The sequence below is a fragment of the Oncorhynchus mykiss genome, chromosome 2, assembly GCF_013265735.2.
Source record: "Oncorhynchus mykiss isolate Arlee chromosome 2, USDA_OmykA_1.1, whole genome shotgun sequence".
In the NCBI taxonomy this organism is placed as follows: Eukaryota; Metazoa; Chordata; class Actinopteri; order Salmoniformes; family Salmonidae; genus Oncorhynchus; species Oncorhynchus mykiss.
Genome location: NC_048566.1, coordinates 66,774,542 through 66,793,333, shown reverse-complemented (window position 1 = coordinate 66,793,333; position 18,792 = coordinate 66,774,542). Strand labels below are relative to the sequence as shown.

Sequence of the window (18,792 nt, the reverse complement as noted above, 5' to 3'; positions counted from 1 at the left end):
TTGGTGACAAAACGGATGGCACTGTGATAGACTGCATCCAATTTGTTGAGTAGAGTGTTGGAGGCTGTTTTGTAAATGACATCGCCGAAGTCGAGGATCGGTAGGATGGTCAGTTTTACGAGGGTATGTTTGGCAGCATGAGTGAAGGATGCTTTGTTTTGCGAAATAGGAAGCCAATTCTTGATTTAATTTTAGATTGGAGATGCTTAATGTGAGTCTGGAAGGAGAGTATAGAGTCTAGCCAGACAGTTAGGTATTTGAAGTTGTCCACATATTCTAATTCAGAACCTTCCAGAGTGGTGATGCTGGAAGGGCGGCCAGGTGCGGGCAGCGATCGGTTGAAGAGCATGAATTTATTTTTACTTGCAGTTGGAGGCCACGGAAGGAGAGTTGTATGGCATTGAAGCTCGTCTGGAGGTTAGTTAACACAGTGTCCAAAGAAGGGCCAGAAGTATACAGAATGGTGTCGTCTGCGTAGAGGTGGATCAGAGAATCACCAGCAGCAAGAGCGACATCATTGATGTATACAGAGAAGAGAGTCGGCCCGAGAATTGAACCCTGTGGTACCTCCATAGAGACTGCCAGAGATCCGGACAACAGACCCTCCGATTTGACACACTGAACTCTATCAGATAAGTAGTTGGTGAACCAAGTGAGGCAGTCATTTGAGAAACCAAGGCTGTTGTGTCTGCCGATAAGAATGTGGTGATTGACAGAGTCGAAAGCCTTGGCCAGGTCGATGAATACGGCTGCACAGTAATGTCTCTTATCGATGGCGGTTATGAAATCGTTTAGGACCTTGAGTGTGGCTGAGGTGCACCCATGACCAGCTCTGAAACCAGATTGCATAGCGGAGAAGGTATGGTGGGAATCAAAATGGTCGGTAATCTGTTTGTTAACTTGGCATTCGAAGACCTTAGAAAGGCACGGTAGGATCGATATAGGTCTGTAGCAGTTTGGGTCTAGAGTGGCTCCCCCTTTGAAGAGGACGATGATCGCGGCAGCTTTCCAATCTTTGGGAATCTCAGACGATACAAAAGAGAGGTTGAACAGGATAGTAATAGGGGTTGCAACAATTTCGGCAGATCATTTTAGAAAGAGAGGGTCCAGATTGTCTAGCCCGGCTGATTTGTAGGGGTCCAGATTTTGCAGCTCTTCCAGAACATCAGCTATCTGGATTTTTATTTATTTATTTAATTTCACCCCCTTTTCTGCCCAATTTCGTGATATCCAATTGTTAGTAGATACTATCTTGTCTCATCGCTACAACTCCCGTACGGGCTCGGGAGAGACGAAGGTCGAAAGCCTCCGAAACACAACCCAACCAAGCCACACTGCTTCTTAACACAGCGCGCATCCAACCCGGAAGCCAGCCGCACCAATGTGTCAGAGGAAACACCGTGCACCTGGCGACCTGGTTAGCGTATACTGCGCCCGGCCCGACACAGGAGTCACTAGTGCGTGATGAGGCAAGAATATGCCTACCGGCCAAACCCTCCCTAACCCGGACGACGCTAGGCCAATTGTGCATCGCTCCATGGACCTCCCGGTTGCGGCCGGCTGCGACAGAGCCTGGGCTCAAACCCAGAGTCTCTGGTGACACAGCTAACACTGCGATGCAGTGCCCTAGACCACTGCGCCATCCGGGAGGCCCAGCTATCTGGATTTTGGTGAAGGAGAAATGGGGGAGGCTTGGGTGAGTTGCTGTGGGGGGTGCAGGGAGGTTTACCGGGGTAGCCAGGTGGAAAAGCATGGCCAGCCATAGAAAAAGGCTTATTGAAATTCTCAATTATAGTGGATTTATCGGTGGTGAGTGTTTCCTAGCCTCAGTGCAGTGGGCTGCTGGGAGGAGGTGCTCTTATTCCACATGGACTTTACAGTGTCCCAGAACTTTTTTGAGTTTGTGCTACAGGATGCAAATTTCTGTCAGGAAAGCTAAGGCTAGCTTTTTCAAACTGCCTGTGTATATTAGTTTCTACCTTCCCTGAAAAGTTGCATATCATGGGGGCTGTTCGATGCTAATGCGGTACGCCAGAGGATGTTTTTGTTCTGGTCAAGGGCAGTCAGGTCTGGAGTGAACCAAGGGCTATATCTGTTCCTGGTTATAAACTTTTTTGAATGGGGCATGCTTATTTAAGATAGTGATGAAGGCACTTTTAAAGAATAACCAGGCATCCTCTACTGACGGGATGAAGTCAATATCTTTCCAGGATACCCGGGCCAGGTCGATTAGAAAGGCCTGCTCACTGAAGTGTTTTAGGGAGCGTTTGACAGTGACGAGGGTTGGTCGTTTGACCACAGACCCATTACGGATGCAGGCAATGAGGCAGTGATCGCTGAGATATTGGTTGAAAACAGCAGAGGTGTATTTGGAGAGCAAGTTGGTTAGGATGATATCTATGAGGATGCCCGTGTTTACAGATTGGATGTTGTACCTGGTAGGTTCATTGATAATTTGTGTGAGAATGAGGGAATCAAGCTTAGATTGTAGGATGGCCGTGAACCGCAAATTGTACTATTGTGGCTAATCCTTTTTGTGGCTAGCTTCACATAGGGGGGTGCAAAAGCAATTGTGCTAGGCACTGTGACATTGATCAACCAATGCTTTTTTATACCCTGATGAAAACCGCTTGTCTGTCAACGTTGGATATTAGGTTATAAAATTATTGCATCTGAGCTCTCCTTTTAGTTTTTCAAGTGTTAGATACCACCGACAGATGTTTGATTGACACAGATGTTTTATTAACACCCCCTCATTATCATATTGGAGTAAGAAATACAGAAATGACAAAAAATGAATTAAAGTTTGAATTAGATAAATAATAAAATACATACAGATATGTATTTTTGTATTTTTTGTATTTCCTTGCTCATTCATTTGTCGATTTTATTGATTTATGTCATTATGACAGGTTTGGTCCTACATAGTAAACTAGTAAAGAGAAAACAAAAAACTTTAGTCGCGGGAGAATGACGTTTACCACGTAGAGTTTGTGGGCGTAACATGTGTGCGTCGAAAATACAGCACAATGGGGGCTGTGTTCGATTACTTTGAAGATGTATCCACCCTTTCTTCCTCGTGCATACACTAAACTGTATGAAAGCGGGAAACAATGTTGCCACGTATCCATATTTATCTCAGAAATGTGATTGTTCCAGGGGAAGGAATGTAAAAGTATTTTAACGGAGCCTGGCTTGTAAAATAGAAAAAGTGTGCTAAACGCTTCTTTAAAAAAAAAATATTAATCTCGCGTTCTGCTTCTGACTTGTGTGGCCCATGCAAGGTAGGCTACAGTGAAGTGGGACGAAGCCAATGACTATGTCATTCCATTTGGGACGCTCCCTGTTATTTGTTTATATCTAGTTAGTTAGCGAGCTAGGTAAAGTAGCGTACTATTATGGTTATGAATGTCACATGGGCCTGTGTGGTTGTATTGAAATGTTTGACCCTGCCAAGTATAACGTTAGATGATTAACTACCTATGCCACTTAATATTCAGCCCAAAATCCAGTCCAATAATTTCGTATAGGCAGCTGGCTAATTTTGCATGCTGACGTTAGCCTAGCCTACGGTCGGCTAATTCTGCATGAAGGTAACTCTGGCATGGTAAATTGCTTTATTCCTAGTTCGCAAGCCGGGCTGGTGTGCTAATGACATGTTTTTTCTCTGTAGGAACACAATGTCCAGTACTGAGTCCGAGGTTAGCGTTGCAGGTTCGGTGGTGTCAGACCCTCAACACTCTCAGAAACTTCTCAAGGCCCTTCGCTCCTTTTGGCAAGAACAATGCTTCCAAGACGCAGTGTTAGTACTGGACGGGGAAAAGATTCCAGTCCAGAAAAACATTTTGGCTGCGGCTAGTCCATACATCAGGTAATCCGTTAGTTATGTCTTGCTTTACCTTTGCAGAACTGTTGATGAAATCCATTCGATGGTTATTATAACTTTGATACGGCTGGGGATGTGACATTGTTTCCAGCTGTCAACAGGGCGTCTCCCGCAGTGTCCCACTCGATGCTGGTAGACTGTCAGATTTTTTTACCTGTCATGCTGATCAAATTTGTATTGGTTTAGTACACATATTTTGCAGACATTACCGCGGGTGTAGAGAAATGCTTATGTTCCTAGCTCCAACAGTGCAGTAATACCTAACAATACACTCAAAACCAAACAAAAAGGAATGAAGAAATACTAGAATGCGACACATACCGTATTCTGACATATTCCATAGAACAAAACTGAACTACAACCCTCCAAAGGAAGATGGATCCATGTACACCATTGAGCTTCAGGGAATCTCTGTCACTATCATGAAGCAGATCCTGGACTACATCTTTAGTGGGGAGGTGAGTAGTGTGCAATGCTGTAAATGGGCCTAGAATAATGTGTAAATGGGACTAGAATAATGTGAACATAAATGGGATTATTTTACTGGCTTTTAAATTGCCTATAACAATATTGTCCTGTACTTCCTAACTCTTTTGAGGGAATCCATATTCCTATTTGTAGCTTACAGTTTTTGAATCTTATGTTCCCTACTTGAACAACCCTGATCTTCCGTCCTGCTCATTGTTATGTGTGTAGATCAGTCTGAGTGAGGACACCATTCAGGACATGGTGCAGGCTGCTGACCTGCTGCTTCTGACAGACTTGAAGTCCCTGTGCTGCCAGTTCCTAGAGAGCTGCATTGCTGCAGAGAACTGCATTGGGATCCGGCTCTTCTCTCTACATTACTGTCTGCACCATGTTCACCATGTTGCCACAGATTTCCTCCAGACACATTTCCGTGATGTGGCTGCCACGGACGAGTTCAGGGAGTTACCCCCAGACCGGCTGTGTGAGATCCTGTCCATGGAGAAGCTCAACGTGGGCAATGAGAAGCATGTCCTGGAGGCTGTGGTGCGCTGGCTCGGTCATGACCTGGAGGAACGGAGGGTGAGGACCTTGTTTTACTACTAGGGGTGTGGGGGTTCTGCCCTTGTTTCTGTCTGTCAGAAAACAACCTGTGTAGTATTCCATGGCTACAAAAGTAGAATTATAACTACAATTATGTTCAGAGACTACTACATCATTTGAAGGACTTTTTTTCGCACACTATTTGCCTATCCATTACTATTGGCCTCTCAGCTCATCCCGAGTAACCTATTTCTGATCCTTCCCCAGGTGCACATGAAAGAGGTGATGTCATCAGTGTGGATCCAGGGCCTGGACCAAGGTTACCTGAGGGAGCAGGTATTGGGAGAGCCCTTGATGAGGGAGGTGATCAGGGAGTACTGCAACGCTCCACTGGGGGGTGCTGCACTGCAGGGTGAGGCTCTTCTAGCCGCCTTCAAACCTCGTGGCTACTCGGAGTGCATCGTCACTGTAGGAGGGGAGGAGAGAGGGTGAGTATTTGCTGACTCTTACTCTGGGAGGATGTCCAGGCATAAGATGTCTACATTCTGTTGAATGTGTATATGAATCATACAATGTGGCCATAACGCATTAATTCTCATTTTGCAGAATGCTGTGGTTTTGTGTGCGTATGCTTGTTATACAAACAGTTTGCAATGGAAGTTCTTGCAAAACATTCAGAGAACTGAAATTTATGACAAGCAAGATGAGAATTTATTAAGGGCCGTAAGAATAGTGTGGTTGATATACTGAGAGATTTGAGGTGACAGAGATTTTTATGGTGACACAGAGAGAGGATGATGTTAGAGAGAGGATGATGTTAGAGAGGGAGCCAGTGTGTCAGATAAAACCAACAGGATATAACTCACTTGACTTCCTGTTCTCTGGTTCCTGTTTAGAACGAGGAAGCCGTCAGCCATGGCACGCTGCATGTGTCCACTCTATGATCCAAACCGTCAGCTGTGGATCGAGCTGGAACCAATGAGCATTGGCCGAATAGGGCATGGGGTGCTGGCTGCAGGTTGGTATTGAATCCAGACCTAGTTTTATTTTTACAGTACCAGTCAAAAGTTTGCTCAGCACTTGTTGACTGCTTTTCCTTCACTTTTCATCCCAAACATCTCAATTGGGTTGAGGTCGGGTGAATGTGTAGGCCAGGTCATCTGATGCAGCACTCCATCACTCTCCTTGGTCAAATAGCCCTTACACAGCCTGGATGTGTGTTGGGTCATTGTCCTGTTGAAAAACAAATGATCGTCCCACTAAGCGCTAATCAGAGGGTGTATCACTGCAGAATGCTGTGGTAGCCATGCTGATTAAGTGTGCCTTGAATTCTAATTAAATCACCAACATGCTTCAGGGTGGGAACCAAACATGCAGAGATGATCTGTTCACCTACTCTACGTCTCACAAAGACACAGCGGTTGGAATCAAAAATCTCAAATTTGGACTCATCAGAACAAAGGACAGATTTCCACCTGTTGAATGTCCATTGCTCGTGTTTCTTGACTTAAGCAAGTCTCTTCTTATTATTGGTGTCCTTTAGTAGTGGTTTATATACAGCAATTCGACCATGAAAGCCTGAATCATGCAGTCTCCTCTGAACAGTTGATGTTACTTGAACTCTGACGCATTTCTTTTCTGAGGCTGGTAACTCTGTAATGAACTTATCCTTTGCAGGAGAGGTAACTCTGGATCTTCCTTTCCTTTTGCGGTCCTCATGAGAATCCGTTTCTTCATCAGTGCTCGTTCAAAGTTCTTATGTTCCGTATGGATGACCTTCATGTCTTAAAGTAATGATGGACTGTTTCTTGTTGCTTATTTGAGCTGTTCTTGCCATAATATGGACTTGGTCTTTTACCAAATAGCCCTATCTTCTGTATACTCCCCCTACCTTGTCACAACAACTGATTGGCTCAAATGCGTTAAGAAGGAAAGATAATCCACAAAATATTTTTTGATTTGTTTAACACTTCTTTGGTTACTACATGATTCCATATGTTATTTCATAGTTTTGATGTCTTCACTATTATCCTACAATGTATAAAATATTAAAAATAACAAAAAACCCTGGAATGAGTAGGTGTCCAACTGTTTGACTGGTACTGTACACACACAGTATATACAGTGTGTTCGGAAAGTATTTCGGTCCCTTTTTCCACATTATGTTACAGCTTTTTTCTAAAATGTATTAGATACATTTTTATTGGCGGGAGCTGGATCAAGCTGTCGATCCAGAGCATCCCAAACTTGCTCAATGGGTGGCATATCTAGTGAGTATGCAGCCCATGGAAGAACTAGGACATTTTCAGCTTCCAGGAACTGTGTACAGATCCTTGCGGCAAGGGCTACGGATAACGAACTGTGTGTGTACAGTACCAGTCAAACAGTTGGACACCTACTCATTCCAGGGTTTTTTGTTATTTTTAATATTTTCTACATTGTAGGATAATAGTGAAGACATCAAAACTATGAAATAACATATGGAATCATGTAGTAACCAAAGAAGTGTTAAACAAATCAAAATATATTTTGCTGAAGCATAAGGTGATGGCGGTGGATGAATGGGACGATAATGGGTCTCAAGATCTCGTCAAGGTATCTTTGTGCATTCAAATTGCCATCGATAAAATGCAATTGTTCGTTATCCGTAGATTATGCCTGCCCATACCATAACCCTACTGCCACCAAGGGACACTAATCACAATGTTGCCATCACAAAACCTCTCACACTCACAACGCCATACATGTGGTTGTGAGGCCGGTTAGACGTACTGACAAATTTTGTAAAATTATGTTGGAGGTGGCTTATGATAAAGAAATAAATTCTCTGGCAACAGCTCTGGTGGACATTCCTGCAGTCGGCATGTCAATTGCACACTCCCTCAAAATTTGAGACCTCTGTGGCGTTGTGACAACTGCACATTTCAAGTGGCCTTTTATTGTCCCCAGCACAAGTTGCACCTGTGTAATGATCATGCTGTTTAATCAGCTTCTTGATATGCCACACCTATCAAGGTGGATGGATTATCTTGGCAATGGAGAAATGCTCATTAACAGGGATGTAGAATACATTTGTGCATAAAATGTGAGAAATTGGCCTTTTGTGCTTCTGGGAAATTCTGGGGATCTTTTATTTCAGCTCATGAACCATGGGACTAATACTTCACATGTTGTTTGTTATTTCATAGTGTTGATGTCTTCACTATTCTACAATGTAGAAAATTGTAAAAAATAAAAAGAGTAGGTGTGTCCAGTCTTGACTGGTACTGTACCAGTGGAGTCTTCATGGCAGTTTATAATTATGGATCCCACAATTCTCATGTAAGTCAAACCCAACCCAGTGTAAGGGATCAACCATGAATTAACACCATTCTTTGTCCTCTCAGAGGGCTACCTCTTTGTGATGGGTGGTATGGATGAAACTAAGATGGTCCTGAGCAGTGGGGAGAAATATGACCCAGACACAAACACCTGGACCCCAATTCCTTCCATGAAACAGGTATTCTACTTAATTGATAATGCCCTCGAAACCGGTGTTTGGAGGATATATTGGCACGGGTGGTGGTTTGCCGGCCCTCGACAAAACATGCCAATATATCCTCCAAACATTGGCTTTGAGGGCATTATCACTTTTTTAATACAATGGGGTTACCAACATATTCATATAATGATTGACATATTTTCATATGTTGGTTTTATTCATGCCATGTCATCCTTCCACAAGATATATAGTTCTGACACAAATCTAGGGTTGCTACCTAAGCCGGCTGGTTGTTCGTTTGCCATTTAACGACTAGGTCACGTCTGTCTTTTTATTCTGTATCTATGAACGCAACCCAGTTGTTCCTTCTAAATGTTCCATTGCCATACTGGCTGGCAACGTTCTTATCCCTTGCTTGGTAGCTAGCCAACTATGGCTAACTTAGTCATGTCAAACAGTGTAGCCAGAATAACAATAGTACCTTCATTTGCATTTATGCAAGCTGTTTTCTAGTGACATTTATTTGGACACATCCATAAGAATGATGCCAGCTGATTCATGATTTCGACTGGCTGAGAAACGCTGCCTGTCTGGCTCATCCCGACTCCCGACACGTTCATTACTATAGGATAGTTGGAGATCAAATTTGAATATTGAAACAATGTTGCAATTGTCGGAGAGGCAGGCGGCAAGGTTTATACAAATCTCCGCTGTTGAAAACTAAATGTTAGTATAAAAGAAATGTGAGATAATGTCTAGATGCTTTTTATAGTTGATATCAAGTTTATAAATTGCCTGGTTGGACTGATGACTGGATTGCGCAGTCAGATGGAACAGAGTAAATAGGAATTTTAACGTCATAGATTTAGCCGGTGATAACTTGTGGAATTGACACCTTCTGGAATGCGGTTTTAACCAATTGGCATTCAGGATTGGACACACCCGTTGTATAATACTGCACACAACATAGAAACTGCAACTTTTTTTCCCTTTGCAATCCTTCTAACCTGTCAGTAGCAACATTCAACCCACTTGTTTCATAGACATTTCAAGTGATGCCATTTTGAAGTTACTTCAATTGGTTATATAGACCAAATGTCTTACACTGAACCAAGTAATTTAATCCATCAAACGCTCCATGTGTCCTTTTTACTTGTATAGGCTACTCACTGGTAGCCATGTTTTAATGTTCCTATCTATCCTTCTAAAGCGTTATCGTTCTGAGTAATGCCACCAGGGGACAGTATTGCCCACTGTTATTAAAGGCTTCTGCTCTTTGTTTGGTCAGGCGAGGCAGAACTTTGGTGTTGCAGAGCTGGATGGGATGATCTATGTTTTGGGAGGAGAGGATGAGGACATAGAGCTCCTGACTGTGGAGGTTTTCGACCCTCACTTTAACACCTGGACAACCCAAACCAGCATGACAATGGTCCGCAAGGTGAGACATGAGCACATCCAGCTTGCTATAAACACATTCACAAATTGCAACCTCTCCAAATCTCTCACCACTTGCCCAACGATCTCTCCTCAGATTGGCTGCTATGCCACCATGAAAAAGAAGATCTATGCAATGGGTGGTGGGTCATATGGAAAGCTGTACGACTCAGTAGAATGCTATGATCCGAAGACCAAGCAGTGGACTGCAATCTGCCCTTTGAAAGAGAGAAGGTACAGAATCAACTCAGTAGTTAAAATAAAATAGTTCCTGTCAAAAGTTTGGACACACCTAGCCAAGGTTTTTCTTCATTTTTACTATTTTCTACATTGTCTTTTCATGTAGTAACATTTTTGTATTTATTTTTTTAATCTAAATATCTTAGCGAGATTTCAAAGTAGCCACCCTTTGCCTTGATGACAGCTTTGCATACTCTTGCCATTATCTCAACCAGCTTCACCTGGAATGCTTTTCCTTCACTCTGCTATCCAACACATTTCAATTGGGTTGAGGTCGGGTGATTGTGGAGGCCAGGTCATCTGATGCAGCATGCCATCACTCTCTGTTGTCAAATAGTCCTTACACAGCCTGGAGGGGTGTGTTGGATCATTGTCCTGTTGAAAAACAAATAATAGTCCCACTTAGCGCAAACCAGATGGGATGGCGTATAGCTGCAGAATGCTGTGGTAGCCATGCTGGTTAAGTGTGCCTTGAATTCTAAATAAATCACTGACCGTGTCACCAGCAAAGCATCCCCACACCATTACACCACCTCCTCCATGCTTCATGGTGAGAACCACACATGCGGCGATCATCTGTTCACCTACTCTGCGTCTCACAAAGACAACGGTTGGAACCAAAAATCTCAACTTTGGACTCATCATACCAAAGGACAGAATTCCACCGGTCTCATGTCCATTGCTCATATTTCTTGGCCCAATAAAGTCTCCCTTATTGGTGTCCTTTAGTAGTGGTTTCTTTGCAGCAATTTGACCATGAAGGCCTGATTCACACAGTCTCCTGTGAACAGTTGATGTTGAGATGTCTGTTACATGAACTCTGAAGCATTTATTTGGGCTGCAATTTCTGAGGCTGGTAACTCAAATGAACTTAACCTCTGCAGCAGAGGTAACCGAATCTTCCGTTCCTATGGCGGTCCTCATGAGTGGCAGTTTCTTCATAGCGATTGATGGGTTTTTTGCGACTGCACTTGAAGAAATGCTCAAAGTTCTTGTAATGTTCTGTGTTGACTGACCTTCATGTCTTAAAGTAATGATGGGCTGACATTTCTCGTTGCTTATTTGAGCTGTTCTTGCCATAATATGGACTTGATCTTTTACCAAATAGCCCTATCTTCTGTATACCACAGCTACCTTGTCACAACACAACTGATTGGCTCAAACGCATTAAGAAGGAAAGCAATTCCACAAATGAACAAGGAACACCTGTTAATTAATGCATTCCAGGTGACTACCTCATGAAGCTGGTTTAGAGAATGCTAAGAGTGTGCAAAGCTGTCTTCAAGGCAAAGGGTGGCTACTTTGAAGAATCTAAAATATACTTTGATTTAACATTTCTTTGGTTACTACATGTGTTATTTCATAGATTTGATGTCTTCACTATTATTCTACAATGTATAAATTGGACTAAAGAAAAACCCTGGAATGAGTAGGTGTGTGTGTGTGTACACACTCTCACTAATGTTTAAACGTTTGGGATCACTTAGAAATGCCTCAAGTCCTCAACTTGCAGCTTCATTAAATAGTGCCCGCAAAACACCAGTCTCAACGTCAACAGTGAAGAGGCCACTCCGGGATGCTGGCCTTCTAGGCAGAGCTGCAAAGAAAAGCCATATCAGACTGGCCAATAAAAAGAAAAGATTAAGATGGGCAAAAGACCACAGACATTGGACAGAGGAACTCTGCCTAGAAGGCCAGCATCCGGGAGTCGCCTCTTCATTGTTGACGTTGAGATGTGTTTTGCGGGTACTATTTAATGAAGCTGCCAGTTGCGGACTTGTGAGGTGTCTGTTTGTCAAACTAGACACTAATGTACTTGTCCTCTTGCTCAGTTGTGCACCAGGGCCTCCCACTCCTCTTTCTATTCTGGTTAGAGACACTTTGTGCTGTTCTGTGAAGGGAGTAGTACACAGCATTGTACGAGCTCTTCAGTTTCTTGGCAATTTCTGGCATGGAATAGTCTTTATTTCTCAGAACAAGAATAGACTGACGAGTTTCAGAAGAAAGGTCTTTGTTTCTGGCCATTTTGAGCCTGTAATCGAACCCAGAAATGCTGATTCTCCAGATACTCAACTAGTCTAAAGAAGGCCAGTTTATTGCATCCTTAATCAGCACAACAGTTTTCAGCTGTGCTAACATAATTGCAAAAGGGTTTTCTAAAGATCAATTAGTCTTTTAAAATGATTTGGATTAGCTAACACAACGTGTCATTAGAACACTGGAGTGATAGTTGCTGATAATGAGCCTCTGTACGCCTATGTAGATATTCCATTAATCAGCCGTTTCCAGCTACAATATTCATTTACAACATTAACAATGTCTACACTGTATTTCTGATCAATTTGATGTTATTTTTATGGACAAAAGAAGTCTAATAAAAAAAATTAAAACACATTTCTAAGTGACCCCAAACTTTTGAATGTGTGTGTGTGCTTACCGAAAGTACTTGACATTATGGATTTATGGTACAGCCTTATTCTAAAATGGATTAAATTGGCGGGAACTGGACCACGGTCATACACTTTTATCCAGAGCATCCCAACCATGCTCAATGGGTGTCATGTCTGAGTATGCAGGCCATGGAAGAATTGGGACATTTTCAGCTTCCAGGAATTGTGTACAGATCCTTGCGACACGGGGCAGTGCATTATCATGCTGAAACATGAGGTGATGGCAGCGGATGAATGGGATGACAATGGGCCTCAGAATATCATCACGGTTTCTCTGTGCAATTCTGTTCGTTATCCGTAGCTTATGCATGCCCATACCATAACCCCATCGCCACCATGAGACAAACCTCTCGCAGTCACGACGCTATACACGTGGCCTGCGGTTGTGAGACTGGTTGGACGTACTGCCAAATTCTGTGAAAAATAAACATTAAATTCTCTGGCAACAGCTCTGATGGACATCCCTGTGTGACAAAACTGCACATTTTAGAGTGGCCTTTTATTGTCCCCTGCACAAGTTGCACCTGTGTAATGATCATGCTGTTTATTCAGCTTCTTGATATACCACACCTGTCAGGTGGATGGATTATCTTGGCAAAGGAGAAATGCTCAAAAACAGGGAGGTAAACAAATTTGTGCACAATTTGAGAGAAATAAGCCTTTTGTGCATATGGAAAAATGTTGCATCGTTTTTTTTCCACAGCTCATGAAACATGGGACTAATACTTTACGTGTGTGTCAGGTTTGACTTTAGAATAGAATACGCCGTTATTGTCCACATTTAGATGGAACATTTTATGAAGAAATCCCCTGTGAAGGATTTGTTTACTGTTGGTGTTGCTATTGATATGTTGTCATTGGGTGACCCCTGATGTTATGGTGTGAATGTCTCTGCCTTCAGGTTTGGCTCAGTGGCATGTGGTGTGGGTCAGGAACTCTATGTGTTTGGAGGCGTGAGGAGCCGTGACTCAGACAACCCAGAATCCAGCACCATGACCACCTGCAAGTCTGAGTTTTTCCATGATGAGATGAAAAGGTCAATAATAGGGCTTGTTACTTTGATCAAGAACGTACTTATTTGAATTTATGCTTCAGCCAGAATGTGTTGGACTGGGTACATCCTTGTTACCTAAAGATGTATGTACAGTTGAAGTTGGAAGTTTTTACATACACTTAGGTTGGATTCATTCAAACTCATTTTTCAACCACTCCACAAATTTCTTGTTAACAAACTATAGTTTTGGCAAGTCGGTTAGGACATCTACTTTGTGCAAGACACAATTTTTCCAACAATTGTTTACAGACAGATTATTTCACTTATAATTCACTGTATCACAATTCCAGTGGGTCAGAAGTTTACATACACTAAGTTGACTGTGCCTTTAAACAGCTTGGAAAATGCCAGAAAATTCTGTCTCCTAGAGATGAACGTACTTTGGTGGGAAAAGTGCAAATCAATCCCAGGACAACAGCAAAGGACCTTGTGAAGATGCTGGAGGAAACGGGTACAAAGGTATCTATATCCACAGTAAAACATGTCTCATCGTCATAACCTGAAAGGCAGCTCGGCAATGAAGAAGCCACTGCTATAGAACCGCCATAAAAAAAGCCAGACTACGGTTTGCAACTGCACATGGAGACAAAGATCGTACTTTTTGGCGAAATATCCTCTGGTCTGATGAAACAAAAATTGAACTGTTTGGCCATAATGACCATCGTTATGTTTGGAGGAAAAAGGGGGAGTCTTGCGAGCCGAAGGACACCATCCCAACCGTGAAGCACAGGGGTGGCAGCATCATGTTGTGGGGGTGCTTTGCTGCAGGAGGGACTGGTGCACTTCACAAAATATATGGCATCATGAGGCAGGAAAATTATGTGGATATATGGAAGCAGCATCTCAAGACATCAGTCAGGAAGTTAAAGCTTGGTCGCAAATGGGTCTTCCAAATGGACATTGACCCCAAGTATACTTCCCAAGTTGTGGCAAAATGGCCTACGGCCAACAAAGTCAAGGTATTGGAGTGGCCATCACAAAGCCCTGACCTCAATCTGATAGACAATTTGTGGGCAGAACTGAAAAAGCGTGTGTGAGCAAGGAGGCCTACAAACCTGACTCAGTTACACCAGCTGTGTCAGGAGGAATGGGCCAGAATTCACCCAACTTATTGTGGGAAGCTTGCGGGGAAGGCTACCCAAAACATTTGACCCAAGTTAAACAATTGAAAGGCAATGCTACCAAATACTAATTGAGTGTATGTAAACTTCTGACCCACTGGGAATACAAGCTGAAATAAATCATTCTCTCTACTATTATTCTGACATTTCACATTATTAAAATAAAGTGGTGATCCTAACTGACCTAAGACAGGGAATTTTTACTATGATTAAATGTCAGGAATTGTGAACCTGAGTTTAAATGTATTTGGCTAAGGTGTATGTAAACTTCCGACTTCAACTGTATGTATGTGGTCTCTGTTTACTGTATTTGTAGTTGATCAAAAATATTTAAAGTGTTTATTTTCCCAACCACGCTCTGTCCAGATGGATGTACCTTGATGACCAGACTCTCTGTGTTCAGACCAGTTCCTCTTTTGTGTATGGCGCTGTCCCCATTGGTGCCAGCATCTATGTAGTGGGAGACTTAGACACTGGTGAGTTAAAGGCAGGCTCCTGAAGTAAATTACCACTACTTGGCAAGCATTGGCAAATACATCTTACTGTATGCGTGCACTGTGTAATGTATACATCGATCTCTAAAGGTCTGTGTGTCTCTGTGCAGGTACAACCTATGACTATGTGAGAGAATTCCGTCGCAGCTCTGGGACGTGGCACCGCACCAAGCCCATGCTGACATCTGATCTGTGCAAGACTGGCTGTGCAGCCCTGCGCATCGCTAACTGCAAACTGTTCCGTCTGCAGCTGAAGCAGGGCCTGTTTAGACTCAGGGTCCCGACCTCCTAGATGGAGCTCATTTAGGTGCTCTGTCTCCACACTCACAGCAATGGAACATGAGAATGGAGGTTGAAGGGATGACCCAATGGGGACGTTTGGAGTATTTATCTGCATATTTTGGTGGCTTTCTTAGGTTCCATCAGGGTATTATTCTATGTGTGGGTACTTGCTTGAAGAGGGATGGCTTTTTAAACATGACGTTATTTCATATGCAATTTAACAATGGGTATGATTTGTAAATAGGTTTTACTGACCATTTACCCATTGCTTTTTGTTTACTACGTTCTTGCTGCTGTTTGGTGGGTTTTAAAGAATTTAACACAAATTTTAAGGGGAGAAAAGCAAGAATGCCATAGTACTGTCATTCATTATAGCATAGGTAGTCATTTTTAAGGAAAATCTATACCCATGTCTAACACTGCATTTTTTTGTTAAAGATCAGTCGCTGAATGACAACGAGACATCCCATTTTCGTTGTTACCTTATAGTAGCTAAGGGATTCGTGGCCTTTGAATAGACTTGGGCGATATGGACAAATCCATAATTATATTGTGACTGAATTGTCACGATAATGATACATTTATTGTATAACATTAATGTGCATCGGTTACTTTTTACATTATCCTTAGGTACAACACTCAAAGTAGTAGTTATCACTTGTCCTGTTAGCATTCGCCCATATTAGCAGCCTTATTTCGTTTCAAACTTCACATTTATTTAGTATAGACTACTTATCGATATCAGTAAGATGTCCTCGGTGGTGGGTTTGGTTGGTGGCAATAATTTTTCTGGTTTATCATGACAACTAGAGATACACGAGGAGACTTCTAAAATAACAGATGTGGTTTTACTTGTTCCCTTAGCTAAGGGACTTGTAGCCTATAAAATAAGCAAAATGTTGTCTTTACCCACAAACTTAACTTAGACTGTTTTTAAATGGACAGCTTTGAATGAGTAATGCCAGAAGCTGGAGCATACTTTGTATTGAAATGGTAACAGGTTTTATATAACGTTACTGTATCTTAAGTGAAATCTCTTTGGGACGTGCGTGTTTAGTGAATGTAAAGCTGAGTTAAGCCCCTTCCTTCCATTGGTTTCCCCTTAACCAAGCACTCTAGGCACTGTGTGGGCCAGAAATGGATTTAGAGTTACTGGTGTCACTCTTAAGTTGCTGGATGTATTTTGCTGATGACTTTTGAACTGGCTTTCCAGTCATTGTGGATGATTTTCTTGGCATCTGTTAACCCCATTTGTTCTGTGTGAGTTACAGCTGTTGCTGTCCATCCCATTTGAAGGGAAACTTGTCTCTCACACGGTACAGAACTCACAGAAACATATTTTTAAAATTCATTCACACGCCTTTATGAAGCCAACAGAGCTCAGGACACTTCTGAAAAGCACCAAGAACAAATGTAAGAACGGGTATCACAATTTACAATTAACACTGTATACTTGCAGCATGTTAGTGTATTGCTGAGAGACTCAACATTCCATAGTCTTTAGTGTAAACTGTGAGAGTGACACTATCTGCATTCTAGTGGTCCAAACAGTGCTTTCACAAAACATTCACCCATTGTGTAACTATCAGAACACTGTGATATGCGCTTTATGCATTGTTCTTTGAGGAATTCTGCAATAGTACCATCAAGTGGTTGTTAACCAAAGTTGGGATGTGAGAGGACCATGAATTCAAATCTGTTTATTTTTGTATTCAATTTTGTGGGGTAGCAAGGAAGGTGTCATGGAAAGAGCTCAATTATGAGTCTTCAGTTTAACAAGATGATTAAACAACACTGGCCAACTCAGTAGTTATTCCTCTGTGACTTCAGCCCTGGTTTAAATCAAGTAGCATTCAGGGTGTTGGAGTTTTGTTTTTATGTTTCAGAGGATTCAGGAGAAAATGAAGAGGTATTCCTCAAATAATCCATTATATTTGGGTAATTGTTTGTTTTAATCTCTCGGAAACAGATTTTCTTGGTAAACTGTTACAGATTCAGTGACACTGTTGACTTGTAACTGTGTGTGTCTTAGATGAGGGGCAAGCATCGGATTAAGACAACAGGTTTACTGAAGATAATCAGGATGGAGTTAACCAAGCTGCTCTCATGACTTTCTCAATTTAACTATAGTCTTGTGACTCAACACCGAGTGGCTAATGTTAAACTGAGCCCTGAGAGACTACTGCTTCTGCTGCAGTTTGGACACAGGATTTAGGCTGGGATTCAGCTTGGAGCACTGCCCACTGAACTTCCACTAGAAAAGACTTGTGGCATGTGAAGGGAAGCCTATCAGAAAGCCACCAGCGCACTACACTGCATTGACAAAACCTGTTTGAGATTTACATTGAGCATAATATTTTTTTAAAATAATAATGCAGATTGTAAAGTAATTAATTCCACAGACATTAAGAAACCTCATGTTATTCCATAAGGTCTTGAGCTTGTTTGTAGGCCTTCATCGTTGCATTTCAGTGTGGTGGATCATTTTAAAAGACACTACATATGGGGTTAAAGTTCCTCATATCTGACATTTCAAAACTGCATCATGACAGTCACTGTTTTTCTTTCACTTTCAGCTTTACTTAACATTCAGGCATGAGCGGCTGAGGCACATCTGCAATGTCGTGGTCAAGTTAAGTAATGGGAGTGGTTGGAATGGAAAAACTTTCTGAGAAATGTGTTCAGCTCCCAGTTGGAGCATCAAACTCAGTGGTCAGGCGATCTTAGAGCTTGTTTTCGACAGTGTGACCCATGAGATAATGAGTGCCCAAGATACAGTACGTCTCAAGCTCTTTCTACTGAGTCCCCACAAATAGAACAGTTTGAAAATGTTGTATAAAGACTGACTTAATGAAGAGAACAGGTACAATTGCTCATGACAGTAGTGTATGGTTACTCTATCTCTGCAATACTTATTCTACTCAATATGCTCTTCAGCATGCCCCTAGTCTTGTCAACATAGACTGTCATATTCAGTGGGTTTGTAACAACTGTTTCTTAGGTGAAATCTGGACACATGGATACTGGTAGTCTCTGACCCACTGCTGAAACAGTTTTAATGGGGTGTTGTGCACTCCCCAACCAGACAATTTGGATGCTTATCAATAATTTCTGCAAAGTACCAACGTTGAGGTCACAGTTAAAGGGAAACTGTTTGTGGTTCATGCTTATTGTAGCCTAGTGTTCATCAAAATGCAAAATATTTAGCAATAAAATGGAAAATAAGCCTTTTTCTGTTTGCAATTTAAACTGTACCGACAACTAATTAAATAGGACGACTTCCTCACATTAAATATTCGCATATGTTGCCCTCAGTATCATATCAGGTCTTATGATTCTTAA

At 42.2% G+C, this 18,792-nt stretch overlaps 1 protein-coding gene across 3 annotated transcripts; it reads left to right on the top strand.

Annotated features, from left to right (window-relative positions):
• Positions 1 to 3,010: 3,010 nt before the first annotated feature.
• LOC110494421 (gigaxonin) lies at positions 3,011 to 18,100 on the top strand. Of its 3 annotated transcripts, none has more exons than XM_021569450.2 (12): positions 3,011 to 3,284; positions 3,674 to 3,871; positions 4,230 to 4,344; positions 4,583 to 4,933; positions 5,162 to 5,382; positions 5,791 to 5,912; positions 8,281 to 8,393; positions 9,664 to 9,813; positions 9,907 to 10,043; positions 13,401 to 13,535; positions 15,041 to 15,150; positions 15,279 to 18,100. In XM_021569450.2, the coding sequence occupies exons 2-12, from the start codon at positions 3,681 to 3,683 to the stop codon at positions 15,458 to 15,460; spliced, it is 1,827 nt and encodes a 608-aa protein (XP_021425125.1). In that variant the 5' UTR covers positions 3,011 to 3,284; positions 3,674 to 3,680; the 3' UTR covers positions 15,461 to 18,100. The 3 variants fall into 3 exon arrangements, with proteins under 3 accessions (XP_021425125.1, XP_021425131.1, XP_021425116.1); XM_021569456.2 differs by having other exon boundaries at positions 3,011 to 3,380; XM_021569441.2 differs by lacking the exon at positions 3,011 to 3,284 and adding an exon at positions 3,323 to 3,593.
• The last annotated feature ends 692 nt before the right edge of the window (positions 18,101 to 18,792 follow it).

Coding starts and splice junctions, on each gene's coding strand:
- LOC110494421 (XM_021569450.2), top strand. CDS start 3,681: ATGTCCAGTACTGAGTCCGAGGTTAGCGTTGCAGGTTCGGTGGTGTCA. Junction 4,934..5,161: donor ATGACCTGGAGGAACGGAGG/GTGAGGACCTTG, acceptor ATCCTTCCCCAG/GTGCACATGAAAGAGGTGAT. Junction 13,536..15,040: donor TTCCATGATGAGATGAAAAG/GTCAATAATAGG, acceptor CGCTCTGTCCAG/ATGGATGTACCTTGATGACC.